Genomic DNA, 20,101 nt, shown 5'->3' with positions numbered 1-20,101 from the left:
GGGATACCTTCCACTAGACCAGGTTGCTCCTTGTGTGGAGCCTTGGGAGAGGGAACACACACTCGGGTGGGTCTGGTCACATCCACACAGCAACCAAAAATAGTGGGCAGACCATTGTGGTGAAGGTAAAGGAAGAAAGAGAACCCTGGGGCAGGGTGCAGGCAGAGGCACGAGCTCATGGGAACTCTCAGTTGAGTCCTGAGAGACAAAGCCAGGACAGAGCCAGGCGCTCTGGCTGCCCGGGGCGCTGTGTGTGGTGTGGGAGGTGCGGGGAGCACGGTGTGGGTCACAGTGTGGGGTGCGGTGTGGGGCGTGGTGTGGGTCACGGTGTGGGGCGCGGTGTGGGTCACGTACGTTCTTTGGCGTCCTGGGGAGAGTTGCGCGATAACATTTCACTTCCCCATTTATCCCCAGCGTAGCTGGCAGGTAGCTTGTGAGTTGGGCTGGATGGTCCATATCCCCTGGGGCTCAGGTCTCCTTTGTACCTCTGGTTAGACTGGGTGAGAAAAAAGGAAAGGAAAAAAAAAGTGTAAGTATCTTTTTGGCCATTTTTCATTTTCTTAAACTTTTTGCCTCCCATCCATGATAGCAAAATTGAGGGACAAACTGCCGTGTGCTGATCTGGGGCTGCTCCGCTGAGGCTGATGAGATCTCAGGTGGAGCTGCATGGAAGGAGTTTATTCCTGGGGTCTCATGGGAATGAACAGGACCCAAACCAAAGGCCACAGGCTGTGTGGTGGCATTTACACCCGGTGAAAACACGTCACACTCGCCACACGGAGAGGAGTTACTGCTCATAGACCTTCCTCAGAGATGGAGAGCAAGGGAAGCAAAAGGATTTTTATATGAAAAGAAAACCAAAAATCCCATTTGAAGCTAAAGCATCACTGCTCTAGTAACTGGCTGTTAAGTGGGATCACTGCCAAGGGCCCGGAGCAGTCTGGAAAGAGTTATTTGACATTTTCTTGATTAAACTAACAGGGTTTTTGCCCAGATGCTGCTGGGGCACTTTATGTTTTGCCCAAGCTGTGAATTACCAAAGAGGGGAAGCAATTCCGTGCTTCCTTCGGGCACTTAGAGCTCTCCAATGCGAGGTGCTTGAGAGCAACATTCACTTTATACTTGCCTAGGTGGTATCTCCATCTGCCTCCACTCCTGTCACTTGTTCCTGCTGCTGAACTGAACTGGATGAGGAAACTGGCTTTTGTTTAACCCCCAACAAAAACCTCAGCATTTTCATGTCAACTTCTGCTTTTGTGGGCTGTGTTAGCTCTTTCGAGCCACTGGAGCCCACAGGTATTTGGTGACACCTCAATGTGAGATCTTTTCTCTTGAGATGACAGGTCATGGTGCTAGGCTTGGCGTGGGTGTCCCTTCGAGCCAGGGTCTCACTTCTGAGCAGGCTGCTGCCTGGAGCACAGGGCTCAGCCTTGGCCTGGCCCATCACCCTCCCTGCCAGGCGCTGTTGGCAGCAGGCGACGTGCTTGGTGTCTCCGAGGGGAGGAAAGCACGAGGCTGCCATGGGAATGGGAAGGACAGGCCTCATTTGGGGAGGGAGGAGGTAAACGGTGGCAAAATGTGAGAGTTTTATCACAGGAGACTCAGGAATCTCCAGGATCCTGGGTTGTCTACTTGGGAGGGTTCATCCTGACTTGTGCACAGCATCCTAAGAAATCCAGGGAGTTCTAATGACAGGATTTTTCTTGGAGGTTGATTATGCTCTGCAGCCAATTACCAGTTAAATGTCACCTGCCTACAGACCTGTTCGAGCTCTTCCAGTTTCACCACATCCAGGATGTTATAAGGGACATAACCAGCCTGCCCGCTCCGGTTGAGCAACTTCCACCACTGCTTATTATCTTCCAACACCTAAGAAAGGGGGAAAAAAATAAATTTGCTAGCAAGAACATCAGATTTCTGGCATACAGAACTGGCAGGTAGTGAAATAAACCACACAGTCATGGGAAGTTGTCAGAATAATGTCACTGAGGCTGGGAGCTGGAAACCAGATCTGCTGGAGCTGGAAACCAGATCTGTTGGAGCTGAAAACCAGATCTGTGAGAGCTGGAAACCAGATCTGCTGGAGCTGAAAGCCAGATCTGCTGGAGCTGGCAAACACATCTGTTGTCCCTGTTTGCAATTCAGGACTGAAGCCTTTCCTGAAAAGCATCAGAACTTATCCTGGGAGAGGATCCTGGGGCACAAACAGACCTGGGTGCAGGAGAACTCATAGTTCCTACTTAATTTCTTAATTTGCCTGTTTCTCCATCTTCTCTTTTTTCTTTTTTCCTGAGTTTCTACTGCCTTTTTGCATTAAAGTGATAAAACTCAAGAGTGACTCCTGCCAAAGATACCAGAGTGTTATCACATAATTTGATCCCATTACATCATAACTGTGATGTGACAAGGAGATTGCCCATTGCTGAGACATCTCCTCTTGCACCTGCCCCCCTGCTCCTTTCAGCAGGTTTGTTTTTACCCAGAATTATGATTTTTTATTTAGTTATTTTTAAAGGAATCCTCCCAGAATGGATGAGCTTTGCTGGCAAGACCCACACACATTTCCCGTTCTAGCCACATTTTTGAACAGAAGTCTTTACAGTCAGTGTGTACAAAGTCCTGTCCTACATTCTCCAGCTGCCAACAGCATTGCACTAAGAGAAAGGTTACAAAAAAGGATGTTTTCATAGAAAATAATTCCTTTGAGGGGGAGTGGTGATAATGACCATAGGCCCAGCAGGTGGGTGAGCAGGGTACTACAGGGACTCATTTTCCTTCCTCCTCGTTGCTAATTAAGATGTGGCTGATGTGTCTCAGCTGACAAATGACCCCATGCAGGCAGGCAGCCTGCTCCAGCTCAGACATAAAGCTTCAGGTTTGAGCAAAGCTCCACATTACTGCTCAGAAAACACCAAAAAAGAGCTGGCACTTGGCAGTAGCTTGGAATTTCTGTCCTGCTCCTGGAAAGGAGGAGAGCACAGCTTTCCCTGAGCACATTCCCTTACCTCCAGGATCTCATCCTTCAGCACTGAGAGTTCGTTGGCATTTCGCGCGGTGAAGTCGTAGCGGATTTTGGCATATCTCTTTGGGGGAGCCATTCCCTGAGCCTCGAAATTCCTGCAGGAGATGAAAAAAATACTGAGTTTTAATGGAGGCTCATCTAATAACTTGGGAAAAAGAGGAATGGGGGAGGCTGCGTGCCGGTGCAGGTAGAGAGACAGTTGTGTCTGTGTTAGGAGGGGGCAGTGCCTCTCTGCTACGCTTATTTTGAGGAAGATTTTCACCCCTCATTTTAGTGACACACCCTGTGTTTGGGGAAAATAAAACAAATAAAAAAGGAAAAAACTGTAGGGCTGTTTGGTCAGTGGCCTTATTGGGGGACTGTGAGGCTGCTGCTTTCAGGGTGGGAGAAAAGACTTCTCCCTTCAGCAAGGACTGGGGAGACTGACAAAGCACCAGCAAAATGCTCTGATTGCACCTCCTGTGAAAAATAAGTGTGAAACCCTCATATCCTGATCAGTGGAAACAGCTGCCCCGTGTGCCAGAGCAGGGGAGAGGCAGGCACCAGTGCTGGGGGAATGAGAGCAGGTAGAACTGACTGGAAATCTGTGGGGTTTTTTCATCAGGCAATGAATGCTGAGCTGCTGGAACAGGCTTCTGCGGACTCTCAGCAAAAGTGAGTTTGAATGTTTCACTTCTAATACATATTTGGGGGGAAGAGGAATGTGTTTTAAGTATTTTGCTTGGGGATTTCTGATATGAGAACATGTGGCTTTCAGTGTTGAACTGGCTTTTCATTTGGAAAGAGAGACTAAATATGGTGGATTGTTGAAAATGGTGAAAAAGTGGAATGAAAGATTTCCTTTGACCCGAGCTGAAATGGTTTATTTTTTCACAGTGTTTTTTTTTTGCCTGGCTTAGGAAAATTTTGCAGATTTTTATCTTTTTCTTCTCCAGTTGAGCGTAGTGTTATTTTTTTAATTCCTACAATGTTTGCAGTATGGAAAAACTGTCTTGCTTTGCTGTGTAAAGGCAGGTGGGAACTATTTTAATGTACCTTTTATGGATCTTTCTGCTTATCACTTGCAACTGGCACATCTACCTGATGTAGAAGACTCCTGGGTGCCGTATTCACGGCGGGAATGCTAACAGGGGTCAGGTTCTCCTCCAGTTTATGTCAAGTTCTGTGTAACTCTGTGAAGCCAGTGCTGCCAGCAACTATGGTTTTTAGCCTGATGTTTTTCCAGGGCTGAGTTCTTGTGTTTGGTCAGTGCTTTTCAATCTGTGATCTGTGGAACCTCAGCTGCTGGTGGACTGCTTTTGAGGCCTCTGGGAAACCTGACTTTGAAAAACAAGCCCATTATTCTTAATTTGAGATCATTTTACTGCCTTCATTAGATAGCTTTTGGTGGTCTGAAAAAGGTTGAAAGCACTGGGTCAGCAGTTTGATTTCATGCCTGTGGCTGTAGTGTTGTCTTTAGTTTGCTTGATTTGGGACAGTTCCTGGTGTAGTCCCAACCCTGTGCAAATGGAAGTTGTGACTCTGCAGTGGGGGAGAGCTTGGAGCAGATTTGCACACAGATTGAATCCTCCAGTCGAGAAAGGGAGTGGTGGCCTTACCCAGCAGAGCCCTGCAGGCAGGGAGGGAAGGAAAGCCCCAGTTGGGCAGAAATTACTTCTTTAGTAGCATTCCTGAAGGTAAGTGAGTCAAGAGGAAAGCAGTGAGGGCTGGAGGAGCGTGAGGCTAATGTGTGCTTTGCACGCACCCGGGTTTTACACAGGCCACCTTCACTGATGATTGTTTATTGCTTGGGGCTTTCGTGAGGCTTCTCTGCAAGCAAAAGCCTTGGTGTAAATAACAACACTGATGCGTGGGTATTTTTGTTAATATAGAGTCTCTTGGTTAGAAAATTAGTTCAAACTACTCTGGAAAAAGCATGAGTATAACAGGAAACACGTCTGCCCCGGGTCTGTGATCTCGGCAGCGTCTGGCTGAGCTCTGCTCTGGGCTGAGGAAGGTGTCTGAGCACATTCTCAGTTTGAGCATCTGCTTCAGCACTGTTAACTTTGATGGGGGTTTTTTCTTCAATATTACCCATAAGGAAAACCTGCTGTTGACAGTCTGAAAGGTGGGTAAAAAGGTACAACACCTGTCCCAGGAGAGAAAGGACCCTCACCTGTGCTCACACTGCAGTTAGGCTGGGTGCTGCCAGGGAAATGTCACCTTGCTGAAAAGGTGCCGCTGTTTGTTTGTATTGCAGGACTTGATAGGACTCTCTAGAGGTTGTCTGTGCTGAGACTGACAGAGGAAAATTATCTACCAATCACTAAAGATGGACTGAAATGTTCTCATGTAAACTAAGTTCTCCTTATTTTTCATAACCTCACTGAGAAAAATGGAATCAGAGAAGATAATTTGTTATCATATCTTTTTTTCCACTATTCAACGCTGCATCTGTACCGTCATATGGTCCCACCAGGGCCTTCGATGGGGTGAATGGGAAGAATAAGTTCTTTTGCTGATGTAATTGAATTTTGCTGTGAATTTGAACTTTTTTTGTAGTAGTAGAACTTATAAATCTTTTAGATTAGGACATAAACCCATGAAAAACCAGTCTGGCTTGAAGGCTTTTCCCCAGTCTAGAGCTGGCTACAGACAAGCGCGTGGTTCAGACCTTTGCTGGGTCTGAACTTCCAGTCTTTAACAATTTAGAGTTGAGACCTTCATGTCAAATGACAGCACAGCGCAGTAAGGCAGAGAATTCATTTGCAAGTTGTTGGAACTTATTGATCCCTGAGAAATGTCAAAGGTGTGAGTGTATGGAAACAAGCAGCAGATGAAAAGCCTCTCAGCTCTGAACCAGAAGTACCTGCATACAGATTTTATAGCAGGGAGCAGCTGGTGATGGAAAACCAGAGAGTGTTTGGTTAAATTGTGGAAAAGCCAGCTTACCCTTGGGAAAAGGGGTGAAGCAGAGGGGTGACCTGGCTGGTTCTGGGTTGGGAACTGAACTTTCTAAGACCCCTGAGGAAAGGGGAGGAGGTTTTTTCCTCCCATTTTCTGGGTTTATCTCATTAAGAAGAGTTCTATGAACTCAACCCCCTGTCAGTTTCCTGATGGAGAGATGGGCAAGACCAGAAACATGTTCTAGTTTTATTCAGCCTGTAGTAAATGTGTTTTGTTTTGTTTTTTCCTTTGATTGTGTCGAAAAGCAGAAGGAGGAGCTGCTGCTTCCAGTGCAATAAAATGGCACTGTCTCCGCTAAGGTGTTAAAATGCTGAGGCCAGGCTGCTCTGTCCCAGCACTGGGGTTTTCAGCAGCAGAGATCTTGCACACCTTCGGGCCTTCCTACAGATTCCTCCTACGAGCAGGTGCTTTCCACACAAGCTCTTGTGCCTTTAGGATGAGTGGAGAGACACAAACTGCTCTCAACTGATGGAGAACAAACGTGCAGCGCGGTGGCTTTGTCACATGAGCCTTAATGCGCCTTTGGTGGGCTGAATTAATGAAACATGACACACTGATTGACTAACGAACTCGGTCTGTGCTTTTGCCTCTTGTGATGGAAAACACACGTAACCCATTTCCCCAGAGACCTGCCCCTGGTGATTAAAAAGCAGACAGTGTTTACATGAAAAACCTCTCATCTGATCCTCGAGTTCTCTTGATCTTGTTAACAAGTCTGAATTAATAATGGGAGAGAGTTCCCTACCAGGATGCCACGACATCCTGGTGTCACCATGTGTTGCAGTGGGTGTTGGTGAGGGTACGAGGTGGGAGCTGAGGGTGGTGCTGGTACGTTACCTGTTGACATGCTGAGTCACGTTCTGTTTAAAGGCGTCCACAGCTTGTGTCTGATCAGCGGCCTGGCCGCGCTTGAGCGAGGAGTTACGGTAAGGATATCCGTTGGCTGATGAGAGCTGGCAAGGTAACAATGGAGTCAGTGTCACCAGGAAAGGAGAAAGAGGAGACTAGTAGATAAATCATGGCCTGGAAGCTTTTGGTCACAATGAAGCACACACCAAAAAAGTGTTCTTCAGGCAAACCTGTGTCTGTGGAACCTGGTTAAGGTTTGGTGTCCTGTCTCCTGTTGAGCAGGAGGTGAGGTTGAACACTGATGCCCTTTTCTGGACTTACTTTCTTTCTGTGTTTAACTGGAGTGACCAAATCCAACCGAGTTTTGAACCAACTACTTGTCACATACCACCCCAAACTCCACAGATCCATCCTTCCCTCTGGAAAAGGGGCAGGAAGGGGGGATGACCAGGGGCACCAGACTAACCTCTTCCTGCAGGTGTCCGATGTCTATTTCCCAGGGAGCTCCGCGGAAGATTTCCATGGGTGGTTCCCAGCCGTTGCGGAATTTGGGGATGTAGGTGGGGATGTTTGCTTCTCGGGGCCACTCAGCTCTAGGAGATGAAGGGGGGAATATGCAGTGAGAGTCAGAAGGAACGTGTCTCTGAAAGCATGTCAGGGAGGAGGGGGGACGTGAGGGTATCCTTGACCTTCTGACATGGCTATACAACCCAGCATCCTGTCTGCCTTTCTCCAGAGCTTGGGGAACCTGGTGAGATGGCAGCTCTGTCCTCACCTGGATCTGGTCCATGTCTCTCCCAGGGAGTCCCAGAGGTTTATCTCTTTTGGTGTCAGGTGTCCTCTGAGGAAATCTGTGGCGTCTTTCGAGAGAAGCGGGCTGGTGACAGACCTGGCGAGCTCAGGGCCACCACAGCTACTGACTATCTGGATTACAAACACACAAGCACAAAAATATGTGAGATTTTGCAGGGAATGTTCAAAATACCAAACAGCACACACACAAAGGAAGAGAAATCAAAGACAAAAATCAGTGGCTCTGATCCTTTGGGATCTCTGTGCCTGCCCACTCCAAAGGAAACCAATGTCCCCTCCGTGGTGAGTACCTCTAAAACCAGGGTAATTCACAGGACACTTGCACTTCCAAAGTTCTCCTCTGTGCCTTCATATGTCAGGGTGAGTTTTCACAACACAAATGAACTAAATGAATGGCTTGCTGCTACCTTAGAAGGATGCCATATCCCTCAGCATCCCCTGACTGGCCTTGCACTGCACTCAGAGCACTTGATTGGCAGATTTTATTAAGAAAAAGGAAATAGACAAATAAGGCAAATAGTTCCTGACTAAGTTCTCCAAGGTATAAAGTGAAAGGCAGAGGGCAAGCCTTCATGCCAAGGGATGGCCTGACTCCTGCTGACAGCAGCTAATCCTTAGATCAACTCAGTTGTCTCAAGAAACATCAACTGAAATCTTTGAAGAAGACTGGGCAGTTGAGAGGAACACAAGAACGTCTCTATTGGAGTCAAAGCAAGGTCTGATCTCAGGATTATCTGTTGTTGGAGACAGGATGTATCGTAAGCTGGTGCTTTAAAAAATGGCAAATCACTCGGTATTTCTCTGTCCCTTCTGGCTTCTTTTTCAAGTTGGGATTTCTGCTTTCTATTTTCAATGCAAACATTGAGCCCTGTTTGCTTGAAGGTGGTGAGATCAGGCAGATTCCCAACGGGAACCATAGCTGGCTTGTGCTTTTGTTCACGGGAAGTCGTTGTTAATGAGGTGGGAAATTCATATTTGCCAGGGTTTGTGTATTTAGCTCAAGCTGGAAATCAGCTCAGAGGCCAGAAACACCAGCACTGCTGCTTCTAGACTTTACTGAGAAAGCTTTAGCTGGTTGTGAGCTGTCTTCTAACTCTTCTGCCTAATTTAGCTGCCTCTAAGTGTGAAAGCAACATTAGAAAGAAAAAGTGAGTTCACAGTGAACCCTGTGACTCGGGTTTACCAGTTCCAGTGGTCCAAACAGGAAATGCACCAGCTCGGAAGCGCTGGGGTTCTGGATGTGCTTTCTCAGTTTGGCCTGAAAAGAGAAAACAAGCCCAGTTTGATCCTAACCTGGTTTTTGCCTTCTCTTTCCTGTCAGCTGGAGGGATTGTGGCTGACTGATATTTGCTGTAGTTAATGACACAGCCGAAAGAGTGAGGACACTGTCAACAGTGGCTCTGAAATCGGGGAAGAGAGAGTGACTGGGGAGCAGGAATCATTCAGGTTTAGATAATTTTTTTGTGTCCATTTCCAGCTGAATTTCAGGAGGGGTGGAGTACTGACTCTGTAAAATCCGTCCCTTTGAAGCTATTTGGAGCAGAAGCAGAAAACCTTGTCTCATTTTGAAAGTCTTGGTGAGGAAGGGCCGGGCCTATTGCTTCTGACTCTTGTAAAGTTGAAAATCCCCTTAGTTCCCATGAATGGAAACAACAGAACAAGTGTTTTGTGGGGTCCCTTGGCAAATTGCTGATGAGGAAAAACCCCCACCCAGGTCTTGCCTGCAGCACCCAGTGCTGTCCTGGCCACCGAAATGTTTGGTATTTGGAGGAGACTCTGGTGGGATGGAGGAGCAAACGCTTGGGATGAATCAGTTAATGGGTTTGTGTGAGAGCCGTGAGTGCTGGGCAGAGCTGCCACCTCCGAGGCTCAGCTCTGGGCCTGAGCAGGCAAAGATATATGCACATTTGCTTCTGGAAGAAAAGGCTGGAGCTTGGTGTCCACATGAAGGTTGTTTACAACCTCTGTGGTTTCCTTACTAATAACTTCTCAGGAAGGATCGTGTTGGGCTGCGTTCACTGGGCAAGTTTGGTCAGAATTTGGGACAGAATTTCCTCTGACTCGTTACCCTCCCGGTCTCACTTCGCTAAATGGAGATGGCAGCACTGGGAACATCTTTATGCTCCTGCTTTTCATCCCCTTCTTAAGATGGCAGCTTCTCCAGGGGAGAAAGAGAGAAGCCAGGAACCTTGGGGCAATGGGGGTCATCAGTTATTGTTAAGCAGAGACTTTCTAGTCCTGGTCTTTATGCTTCTAGTTTTGGTTTAAGAACTTGGCCTAAGAAATCTGGACAAGCCTGGCACATTGATGAATCTGAAATTCACCCCTTTGTCCCCTGATAGTGTTTTCAGTTCAATTTCCCTTTAATTGCTCACTGCTGTGATATACGGGGAACAAACCCATTCGCTGCATGGGACAGAAATACCCTCTGTGTCTCACCAGGAGGTTAAAAGCCAGTTTGGTTTTCTGGAAGCAGTCGATGAACTCAGCCTCGCTTGGGGGTCTTGCTCGAAGAGTCAGCATGCCCTCTATCAGGAGAAGGTGGAGAGACAGACACTTGGATTAGAGCATCCCCCTTCAGAGAAGTTTAATCTTGCTGGCATGCAGGAGACCCAGCAATAATGGGTGCTGAGACTAGAACTACTAAAAATCCAGGGTTCAAGAAAAGCCAGAAGTCTTTCTGTGTTTTGGAGGCTTCCCTAGACTCTGCCTGCCCTACAGGAGGTCCCCACAGACCAGCAGCACCTTCCAAACTGGTGTAGCTGCTGTTGGGTCCATAGCTGTGCTGCTGCATCAACCTGGCCTTGCTGGAGTGTGAGCTGAGGTCTCCTCCTGACCTTCATCCCTGCCCCCATGTCCCCTGTGTGTTCTAGCCGCTGCTCTGTACCTGCTGGCCCTTTCTTCTTGTTCTTCTTCCCTTTCTTCCTTTGGTTGAGCTGTTTGAATGCTTCTGCAGCCTTCTGAAGCCTGGCGACAAACACTTCGATGTCATCCAGGGTGCAGTTCAGGATTTGCTGTGAGGACAGAAAGGCAACAGACCATGTGAAGGAGAAACCAGACTGCACGCAGCGTGCGGCTCTGTGCCTGCCTCGTCTCCTGGAGGGATGCACAGGGATGGGGAACCCAGGCATGAAATGCAGCTGAATTCATCACTTCCCAAACACAAAGCTGGGCCTGGCTGTGTGCTGCAGCTGTCAATGTGACAAGTGACCCCTGCTAATGGACGTCTGGAAAACAGCCCCAGGAGCGGCCTGTGGCCTGGGGAGGAGCAGACCTGAAATCAGCAGAGCTACCACAGGGTGAGGGCGACTGTAACTGACCCAGGGAGGGAGCTTTGCTTTTGTTCACCTCATCTTCATGCACAGCAGATATCAGTTGAACAATGGCTACGTTGTGCATAAAATGTCTGCTTGTGGAGGAGCCCCTCGCTCCCTCTCTCTCGTCTCCTTGTCCCTATTGACTGTGCACTGCTCTGGTTACCAACCGTTTCTTTTTCAATCTTCTGTGCCAGGATGGCTCGGGACTCCTCGTGGTCGTGAGAGCCAGAGCCTCGTCGATCGTAATCTGCAAACAAGGGAGGGACAGAAAAATATATTAGAGGTTGAAAATTGGCTCCATTCAATGCAGGGACCTATGGGATGGTCACTCCCAGCTTGGCTGTTTCTCCTGGGTTCTGAGAGCACCTCAGGAGATCCCAAAGAGCAGGAGATGATCAAAGTTCTCGATTAAATCTTTGGAGATCACAGCACCTGCCTGCCAGCCCTGTGTCGATACACGGCCTGTTTCCAAATACAAGCAGTGGATGAATCATGAAGAGCTGCCAGCTACGGGCAGAGACCTGCCAGCCCTGGTCTGCAGCTGCTGTGAGTCACTGACTCCTTCACCCTTGGTGCATCTGAGCTGACTGACGCCTGCAGAGGAGCTGAGGAGCCACCACAGAGCTCTCCACGTGTACGTACAGTGCAATTAGAGGAACTCCCACCCTCTCTCCTCACCCCCAGCTCTCCACAGGAGCCTTCCTCGTCCCAGAGGTGCCAGTTTAACTAAACAGGAGTTGAGGGAGGAGAAATAAAACCGGGAAGTGAACGCAACTGTCACTTGCTAAAAGCAGCATGCCAGGAGTTCTGCGTGACTGGGGTGTGGGTGGCTCTGTGCACAAATCAGTGTTTTTGTACAAACCCATGTGCAGTCTCTCAAGTGTTCTTAATGGGTATAAATAAAATCCTCCTGCAATAAAATCCGCAGGCACCTCCCCGGTTCCAGAAGGTGCTCGGTGAGGGGGTGACATTTCAGCATGAGCAATTGCTGGGTGGCCTCTTGTGAAAAGAGCAGCGTGTCAGCTGGGTGAAACGGGCTTTGAAAGGGCCAGCACAGCAGGATTTATCAAGTGGGAGAACTGGGGAGGCAGTTTTGGCCAAGGGCCATGAAAAATGTCCATCATCTTGGAGCGTTAAGATGAGGTGATTAGTTTTGACAGGCTTTGTAGAAAATCACTAAGGTGTGTTTCAAAGGAGGAGCAATCTCAACAAACAGGCATCACTCAAAGCTTTCTCCTGTCACCTGCTTTCGTGCCAGGACCCATGTTCTCAGATCCAGCGGTCCTGCCTGGGTGAGTGCCCAGCTCTGCTGGTGTGAGCCAAGGACTGAGAGCTTTACACCGAGCATCCTGGGGAGGGCAGTTATGGGTGGCCATTTCATGGCAAAAACTGCTGTGTGTCAGGTAGAGATGGTTGTACACGGTCCAGCTCTGAAAGATCTGATCTTATGGTCATTACACAGAGCTGGACCTCAACCAGGCTGCTGGATCAGCTGCTTGGCTTCAGATCCCATCCCAGGGAAATGAGTCTTTTCTCTCCTCAGCTGGTGGTTGGAGTCTCTCAGTCTCCTGATTACATTTTTTCCTGGAACTCAGAAATTAATCCTAAGAGAAGGTGATACAATAGGCAGTGATAAAAAAGGCTTACAGTTTGCTCATCGTTTTAGTCAATTGGAGCTTTTGTCAAAGAGCTTTTTTCAGTTACCAGAGGCTTATTTCTGTGACTTCTTTCTCCAAAGAGAAATAGAAGCTTTTTCAAGCCAGCTGAAATGGGCTGAAGTCAGGATGGCTTTGGAATAAGATTTTAGATTAGCACACAAGAGAGGTGAGCTGAACTCTAGGAGAATCTGTGCAAAGCTCTTGATTTCTGAGGGTGAAACCTTAGCTCCTGTGAAGTCAGCTGGGCCAGGAATTTGCCTTTCTCACCAGGTCTGTCTTGTCTGTGTGTCTTAAGATCACCAGTGCCTGGTCCAAGCTTCATGTGATTGTTTTGTTTTATGAGGGACTTCCACCTCTTTTGGGAATTTCAGGATCTCCGAAATACAGGTGTCATTATAAGGAATTTCTAGGAGCTGTGATTTATTGAGCTGCCATTGAGAAGATGCCTGTGACTGGCCCAGTGAGTAGAAATGTTTGCTGCAGCCCAGTTTTTAGGCCTTTATAAAGCACAGCCAGAGATTCTGCCTTTGGTCTGCATCCATCTCTGTTATGGTATCACACAGTGAAACGACACTGGGCTTCCCTGTGGCCCAGCAGTCCAGGGCCTGAAATGCCCACTGGCCACTTGAGGAGGGTTGGCTGGCTGGGCTAACCAGTCCCCAGGCCCCAGGACAGGGTTTCTGAGCACTCCCAGTACCTGGATTGTGCTGGGAAGGGGGTGCCACCCGGTTCTTGTTCATCCCAGAGCCTCGCGTGTCGTGCTGGATGGGGATGGGAGCCGGCCCTTGGGGCGGTGGGAGGATGGATTGTCTCTGTCTGATCTTCTCTTGGTTTGCTCTGCAAGAGAAACAGCGCAGAACAGCCCCGTCAGCAGCTGCTGATGGTGTTTCTGAGGCGGGTGTGCCAGTGCACCACTGTAAATGGGGCTTTTCTCTTTGCTTTTCTCACCCCCAGCTGTATCCTGGAGCACTTACTTGAGTGTCTGTGGCCGTATCTTCTTCCCATGCTTGTGGTCTGCCAGGGCACTTTCTATGTCCTCGTGAACCATCTCCGCCTCAAAGATAAAACAGAGATGTTTTAAGGGGCTTGGCTTTGGAAAGGCTTGAGGGCTGTGAGCGGGCAAAGGAAGCAGGGGCTCACGGAGAGCTGGGAGCACATTTTGTCCTGTGTTTCACACCCTGTTTCACGCTCTGCTCACCTCCACCTCATCGCAGTTGAAGAAGTGGATGTCGGGTTTGTGCTGCTCTGAATCCTGGCACACCAGGAGGAGGATGGAGGAGTAGCGCATCTGATTGAGCACGGTTTGGCAGTGCTGGACTGTCGGCAGGGGGAAATCCTCCAGCTCCTCCTGGAAAAGAAAGAGGAAGGGGGGTCAGGCAGTGGGGGACTGTTGAGCTGGTGGGGAATGGTCCTGTGTGTGCACTCCTGGGATCTCTGTTTGAGGAGAGGGACCTGGCACAGCTTGTGCTTCTCTGCAGTGGTTTGCTGGGCTCTTCAAAGACCTGTCAGGGTTTGCAGAGGGGCGGTGGCTTGGGACTGTGGAACTGGAGAGAGATGGATGGAAACAGAGCTGAGCTCTTGTTCTCCTCCCAGCCCTAAATACAGGGCCCAGTGTGAGACTTCAATAACCTGAGCTCACCATTGTCTCATTGCTGTGCCATACCTGCACCAGTACACTCGCCATGCGCCCCAGCAGAGCACTGGGAGGAAAGGTGCTTTCTGTCTCCATGGATGACCTTGGGCTAAGATTCTTTAGTTTCTCATTGTTAAAATCAGGGCAGCATCATCCTTCTCCCACTGTCTGGCTGCTCTTTCCCCTCAGATTAGGTGCCTTTTGTGCATGTGCAGGTATCACCTGTCAAAATGGGCCACTTTTCTCTGCTGTGGGTTATTTTAGTGTGAGGAATCTGTCCTTCCTTCTCTGCTGATGTTTTACACAGGTCTCTGTGGACCTGTAAGTCCGCAGCACTCCCACAAAAAGCAGTTTTCCTGTAAGCCCGGAGCACAGCTCGAGGTATCTTTCACCTGGAGTATCTGTGCTCTGGGGCAGTGAATAAATCATCCCACACCCACCTGCCCTTTGAATTAGAGTCAGCCAGCCCCTACACACCCAGCAGTGGATTTTGGTGGTGATTCCCCCTTCTTTGGGTGCCTTAGAAATGGTCCTCCCAGGCAGAAGGGGACGGGCACAGACTGCACCCCACACATGGACCTGTGGGCGGCTCTCGCGGAGCTCTGGGTACCTGCGACTCGCAGTCCAGCAAGCGGATGGACTTGTCGTTCACTTGCAGCAGCATCTCCTGTGTCCAGATCTTCTCTTTTGAGTTGAGCAGGATGAGTTTTCGGATAGCATCATCCACCGTCACGATGGACTCGCTCTTGTCCATGATGAAGGTGGCCAAGTGCTGAAGTTGAGGAGGGGGAAAGGAGGAAAAAGGCAGTTAAAAAAGCTTTGCTGGTGTGTGTATGATAAATCAGTGGTGAAACCATCTTTAGAGGCTTGAACTGGTGTTTGTTCTTTACAGCTCAGGCCTGAAAGAGTCGCTGCAGACACTGTGTGTTCTGGTTTAGTACCAGCCTGTCCATAGTGGTGGAAGATGAGGGGTTTGTGATGCAGCGAGGGTTCTCATAACGAGTTTCCCCACTTGCATATTTATCTCATCACATGTCAACTCGAGCAGCTCTGGATCCCATCCAGCAGCTCATGTTTGTACACACGAGTCAGTCCCCTGGCTTTTCTGAAGCTGGCCTGGAAGTTTAAACACTCCAGTTAAACTTCACTTGCCGAGATGAAAGCACTTGCATTTTGCCTGTCTCACGCAGGAGATCTCCCTGCAGGGAGTTAGTCCCAGGCAAAGCCATGGGCAAATGTCAGTGCTCTGTGCTGAGGTGGGGTCCATGTGATGCGGGGGCTTTGGCCAGGTCCTCTGCCCCGGGTAATTCAACAGGCACTACAGCTGCACCAGGGAGCTTCTGTGCTGCAAAGCCACCCGGTCTGCAAGGCAGCTCTGAACCCGGCAGCTGGTTCTGTGCCAGCTCTTCAATCCCCCACAAAAGTACCCCCTTGAGACAGTGAGAATTGGCCTCGCTGGCTGTAAGAAGGGATTTTTTGCTACTTGTCTCTGTCCTGTGCTGTGGCTTTGCTGGATTACCCTGGTTTTCCTCTCTCCCTCCCTCCACCTGTCCCGTAAACCCAGCCTAGTGCTCTTCACAGCATCACCTCGACTGGAAAAGCCCTTTCAGCTCATCGAGTCCAACCATGAACCCAACACTGACCAGTACCCAACTAACCCATGTCCCTCAGCACTGTGTCTACACTCTTCCCACTACCAGCCCAGTTTCCATGCCTGGTGTGTGCAGGCGGGCCAGGAGCAGCTCAGGTGAGGTGGTAACATCCCAGAGGTGGCTGCGCTCGCCTGCTGTCCCGTCCCTGCTCTGACCTGTCATGAAGCACACGGAGATCCGCGCCTTGCGCTTGGCACTCGTCTTTACAAAAAGTTTGTGTAGTAGAGCTGCATCTGCAGGCTCAGACTGCTCCTGGGGCGAGGGCAACGCCAGGCAGGACAGGGAGGCAGCTGCAGGAGGAATTGTGTTGCCTCCAAGTGCACGTGTCCTCCAGCAGTGGGTGAAGGCTGCTCCAGAAACCCAGGTAATTTATATCTCTCTGCTCTGAGCAGCAGCTGCTCTCTGTGGATGAGGAGAACGTGCGTCTGCCAGCAGAGGGGACTGCAAGGCAGGAGGAGCTGGGAGCGTTGTCTGCGCAGAGCAGCCAGGCTGATTCCTGTGCCAGCGACTGCACAGCGAGGCCACGTGTTCTGGTGACAACAGGGGAAGGGAAAAAATTCAGGAAGGAAAAGGAAATGGTCCTGTTTCACCTTGTCTGCTCTGCTGTGTCCTGGTGAGGAGAAGGGAGGGAGAATGTGCCCAACTGGGAAAGCTTTTCCCTGTCATAACCAGCTTCCTCCAGGAGAGGAAGGCAGGAGGTTTTTGGATGGACAAGTTACAGACCTGACTGACACATGTGAGCCACGGCCAGTCCAAGGGGCTGCTGCTGGGAGGCTCATTGAGCCAGGGCCCGGCTCCTTCTCTCTTCCCTGGAATATTTCTGGCCCATCCACCAGTGTGACCCTCTCACCTCGCTTCTCCTACTCAATAGCACTGTGATAAGTAAGAGGTTGCTGCTGGATGAGCTGTGGAGCAGATGAACCCCTCTGGCAGGGGGAGCCGGGTGCTGAGGGTGGAGCAGATGCATCCCACCCCTGTGCTGTGGGGCTGGGGGCAACGGCACGGCACACCCAGGAACAGTCCTGCTGGGCATCCAGTGCTTGTGTGGATGGTGGCAGTGGAAACTCCTGCTGGTCTGGGGTGCACAGATCCTGCAGCCTGGTTTCAATGCAGGAGCTGGGAAAATGGGGTGTGTTTAAAGCAATGGGGATGTGAAATTAGGAGAGGTTCTTTGTTGTCTCCTGTTCAGGGATGAGTTTTGCCTGGCTTTTCTCCCTCTGATCTCTTGTCTTTGTGCCTTCTCCCAGGGATCAGACATAACCCTTTTAGGGTTTAAGCAATTTGTTTCTGGTGCTGACTCTTTGCTGGTGCCATATCAGGGGTCAGGGTCCAGCATGGCACAAAAAGACAGTCTTTGTCCCAGAAAACTAGCAAGCAAGAGCTACTAAACACAAGCAGAGAAAGGGAAAGGGCTGGGGGAAAATCTCTCTGTTCCCAGGAGCAGCCTCAGCTTGTGAGATGATTAAAAATAATGGGGTTTTTTTGTCATGGGTGGTGTCCAGGGTAGGAAACGCCTCAGAGGGGAACGGAGGAGGGCCAGGGAGTTGCAGAGACGGGAAAGGGCAGAGGAGAGGGTCAACGCTGCGGAGCGTGAGACCCAAACCTGTGTTCAGAAAGCAAAGGTATGGGGCGAGGCGCTGGCTAAATAAACCCCTGGCAGGTATCTGAGCTGAAAGCTGAGATTAACCCTGCAATCAGATATGAAAACGTGCTCAGGTGTATGATACTGTAACTGTAAAAGAGTGCATGGAAAGGCATTCGCAGAGTCAGTATTATCTGTGCAGAGGTGACAAGCCCTCTGCTTTCTGAGCAGTGAAGAGAATTGGTTTATACCTGATGACGGGCTTCCTTATCTGTTCTATTATTTTAACTGCCAGCTTTACAATCTTCATAAATTCCTTTGTTGTTTACTGTTAAGTAAGTTAATTTTCCTGGGGGGGGGAAATCTACTTGTCTAGATCAGGCTCATTAGAATATTTTTTTTTCCTACTTTCCTTAGATATTGGTGGAGTGAGAAGTAGGGAAGCTTACTACTGCCTTTGATTTATCTCATTAAAACCCTTTTCATCCAGATGGATATTCAAATACAGTCCCTTTTGTAAGAATGGGCAATGACTCCGTCCACTATTAAACTTTGATCAGCTTATAGATTACTTCAAAGGGTATAAAATGCCTCTTGTGAGGAAACCTCTTCCTACCTCACTGCCTGCCGCTGAAATCCTGTTTGCCTTGGTCAAAGTTCAAGGTAGGGACTCACCAGTGGGTGGCATAGGGCATAATTAATGGGAGAATTCAGAGATGTGTCACTGTTTAAAGTCCCTTCTCTGCTGCCATGAGTGACTTTATTTGGTAGGAGTCACTGATGGGCTGGCTGGCCATCGAGTTAGTTTCTCTGATGGAAACCAGGGCCTCTTTCCAAACAGGCATTTTTAAAACTCTAAATTTAACTTTAAGCAACTCACCAGGCTCCTTTATTTCTAGCTGGGTACTTCAGCTCTCTGCTTGGGCTGGGGTCTTACAGCAGAGAGGGGAGGGCCCTGTCCCCTAAATATAAACCTCATGAAGTGTTTTCCTGTCTCACCTCTCCCAGTTCTCAGTGCTGAATGGTCCAGCTGGCCTGACGGGCACCTCTGTTCCTGTGGAACATGGTGGTCCACGAATCGCCGGACCCGGGACGGCCAGGCTGGCTCCTCTTTTTTTCTAAGTGGATGTCTGTGGCACTGGGAGATGAATTTGGCTGAATGCCTGTCATGGTTGAAGGGTTTTGAATTACCTGAGAGGACACAGTAGCTGAGGGAGAGCTGAAAGATGATAGTGGATGTGGTCTGTGTTGTTTGAGCAGATGAGTTCCTGTAACCACCATGGGAACTCTGCTTTTAACCTGTCTGTGCTGATCAGGAAGGGTTTGAGGCACAGGGTGATGAGGGGGACAACAGCTCCCACTGCTCTCCTTCAAATGCAGAGGAGGGAGGGAGGACAACAGCTTCTGCATTTCCTGTTTCCTTGCACAGAATTGGAAGGGACCTCAGGAGATCATCCAGTCCAACCCCCCTGCCAAAGCAGGTTCCCTACTTTTTACACCAGGTTGCACAGGAAAGTGTCCAGGTGGGTTTGAACATCTCCAGAGATGGAGACTCCACACCCTCTCTGGGCAGCCTGTCCCAGGGCTCTGTCCCTTGTCTTTTTAAAGTCTTTTTTCCCTCCATTCTCCCCAATTACTCAACACTTTTAATTTGTTGAATCTTGATTATTCAGAAAGAAAATAAATTTTTGATAAATGATGGGTTTGTACACCATTTTCAATTTAAATAAGTAGAAAAGAGGTCCATGTGTAATTAAACCCACTTTACATTCTTTAATGATCATTTTTGTCCTCCCTTCTTGTCCATCATTTCCCATCTGCAGGCTGTAGTGACACAAAGTGTCTCCACAGCGAGTCCCTGAGACAGTGACCTCCCAAGCACATGTCACACCCCACAGCAAAGGGACAGAGTTGCTGACTTCAAAACGGCCCCAGACACTTGCTTATTGTAAGAAGGTTCTTTTTTTGCTGAAGGTCCAGGACAACCAGGACACATGGCATTGCCAGTGCCTGTCACTGCCCTTGGCCTTTCAGCCCTCAGCGTGTCACCCCGTGCTCACCTGTACGTGGTACTGTGAGGTCTCGTGCATGATGACATTGGAGTTGGAGTATTTTTTCCTTTGTTCTGTAAAAAAAGAAGAAAGCAGGGTTTCACTGTGGTGGCTGTTATCAGGATGTCGGGCTCTGAGAGCCACAGCTCATGGGGCTCTGAGAGCCACAGCTCAGGTGATGGGGTGCTGCAGACTTTCTCATAGTCTCTGAGCTTCCAGCGTCAGTCGGAGTGTTGGGAACAATAAGACATATTAATGATATTAACTTTTGTAACAAGGACTGGCCAATCAGGGGTGTAGTGTACAACTTGTGTCCCTGAACGCTGCTGCTGCTGCTAATTTGATTCCTGGTGGTTGGCACCATTTGTGGAGGAAATTAAACCTTGTGTAAAAGAAAGCCCCAGCCGAGGAGGAATGGTTAGGGAAGCTCTTGAAGAGGTCTGGGGAAGTGAGGAGGGGGTTCAGAAGGCTGGCAGAAGGCTATGACATTATAAGGGATTGCTTATAAATATCTTGCTTAAATAGCATATATATATATAAAAAAATACATAGATATTAAACATATAAATATTATATAA

At 49.1% G+C, this 20,101-nt stretch overlaps 1 protein-coding gene across 1 annotated transcript; it reads right to left on the bottom strand.

The window, feature by feature from the left end:
• Positions 1 to 354: 354 nt before the first annotated feature.
• Positions 355 to 19,597, bottom strand: EPS8L2 (EPS8 signaling adaptor L2; the record flags this gene model as incomplete). Its single annotated transcript, XM_029083849.1, has 15 exons — positions 355 to 496; positions 1,762 to 1,869; positions 3,006 to 3,117; positions 6,806 to 6,921; positions 7,284 to 7,410; positions 7,593 to 7,741; positions 8,814 to 8,888; positions 10,070 to 10,158; positions 10,518 to 10,644; positions 11,115 to 11,194; positions 13,303 to 13,442; positions 13,580 to 13,659; positions 13,804 to 13,953; positions 14,849 to 15,010; positions 19,533 to 19,597. Coding segments are annotated over 15 exons (1,722 nt in total), but the record flags the coding sequence as incomplete, so codon positions are not given.
• Positions 19,598 to 20,101: the final 504 nt, after the last annotated feature.

The sequence above is a fragment of the Antrostomus carolinensis genome, unplaced genomic scaffold, assembly GCF_000700745.2.
Source record: "Antrostomus carolinensis isolate BGI_N321 unplaced genomic scaffold, ASM70074v2 scaffold47032, whole genome shotgun sequence".
Lineage (NCBI taxonomy): Eukaryota > Metazoa > Chordata > Aves > Caprimulgiformes > Caprimulgidae > Antrostomus > Antrostomus carolinensis.
This window is presented reverse-complemented; position numbering and strand designations above follow the sequence as displayed.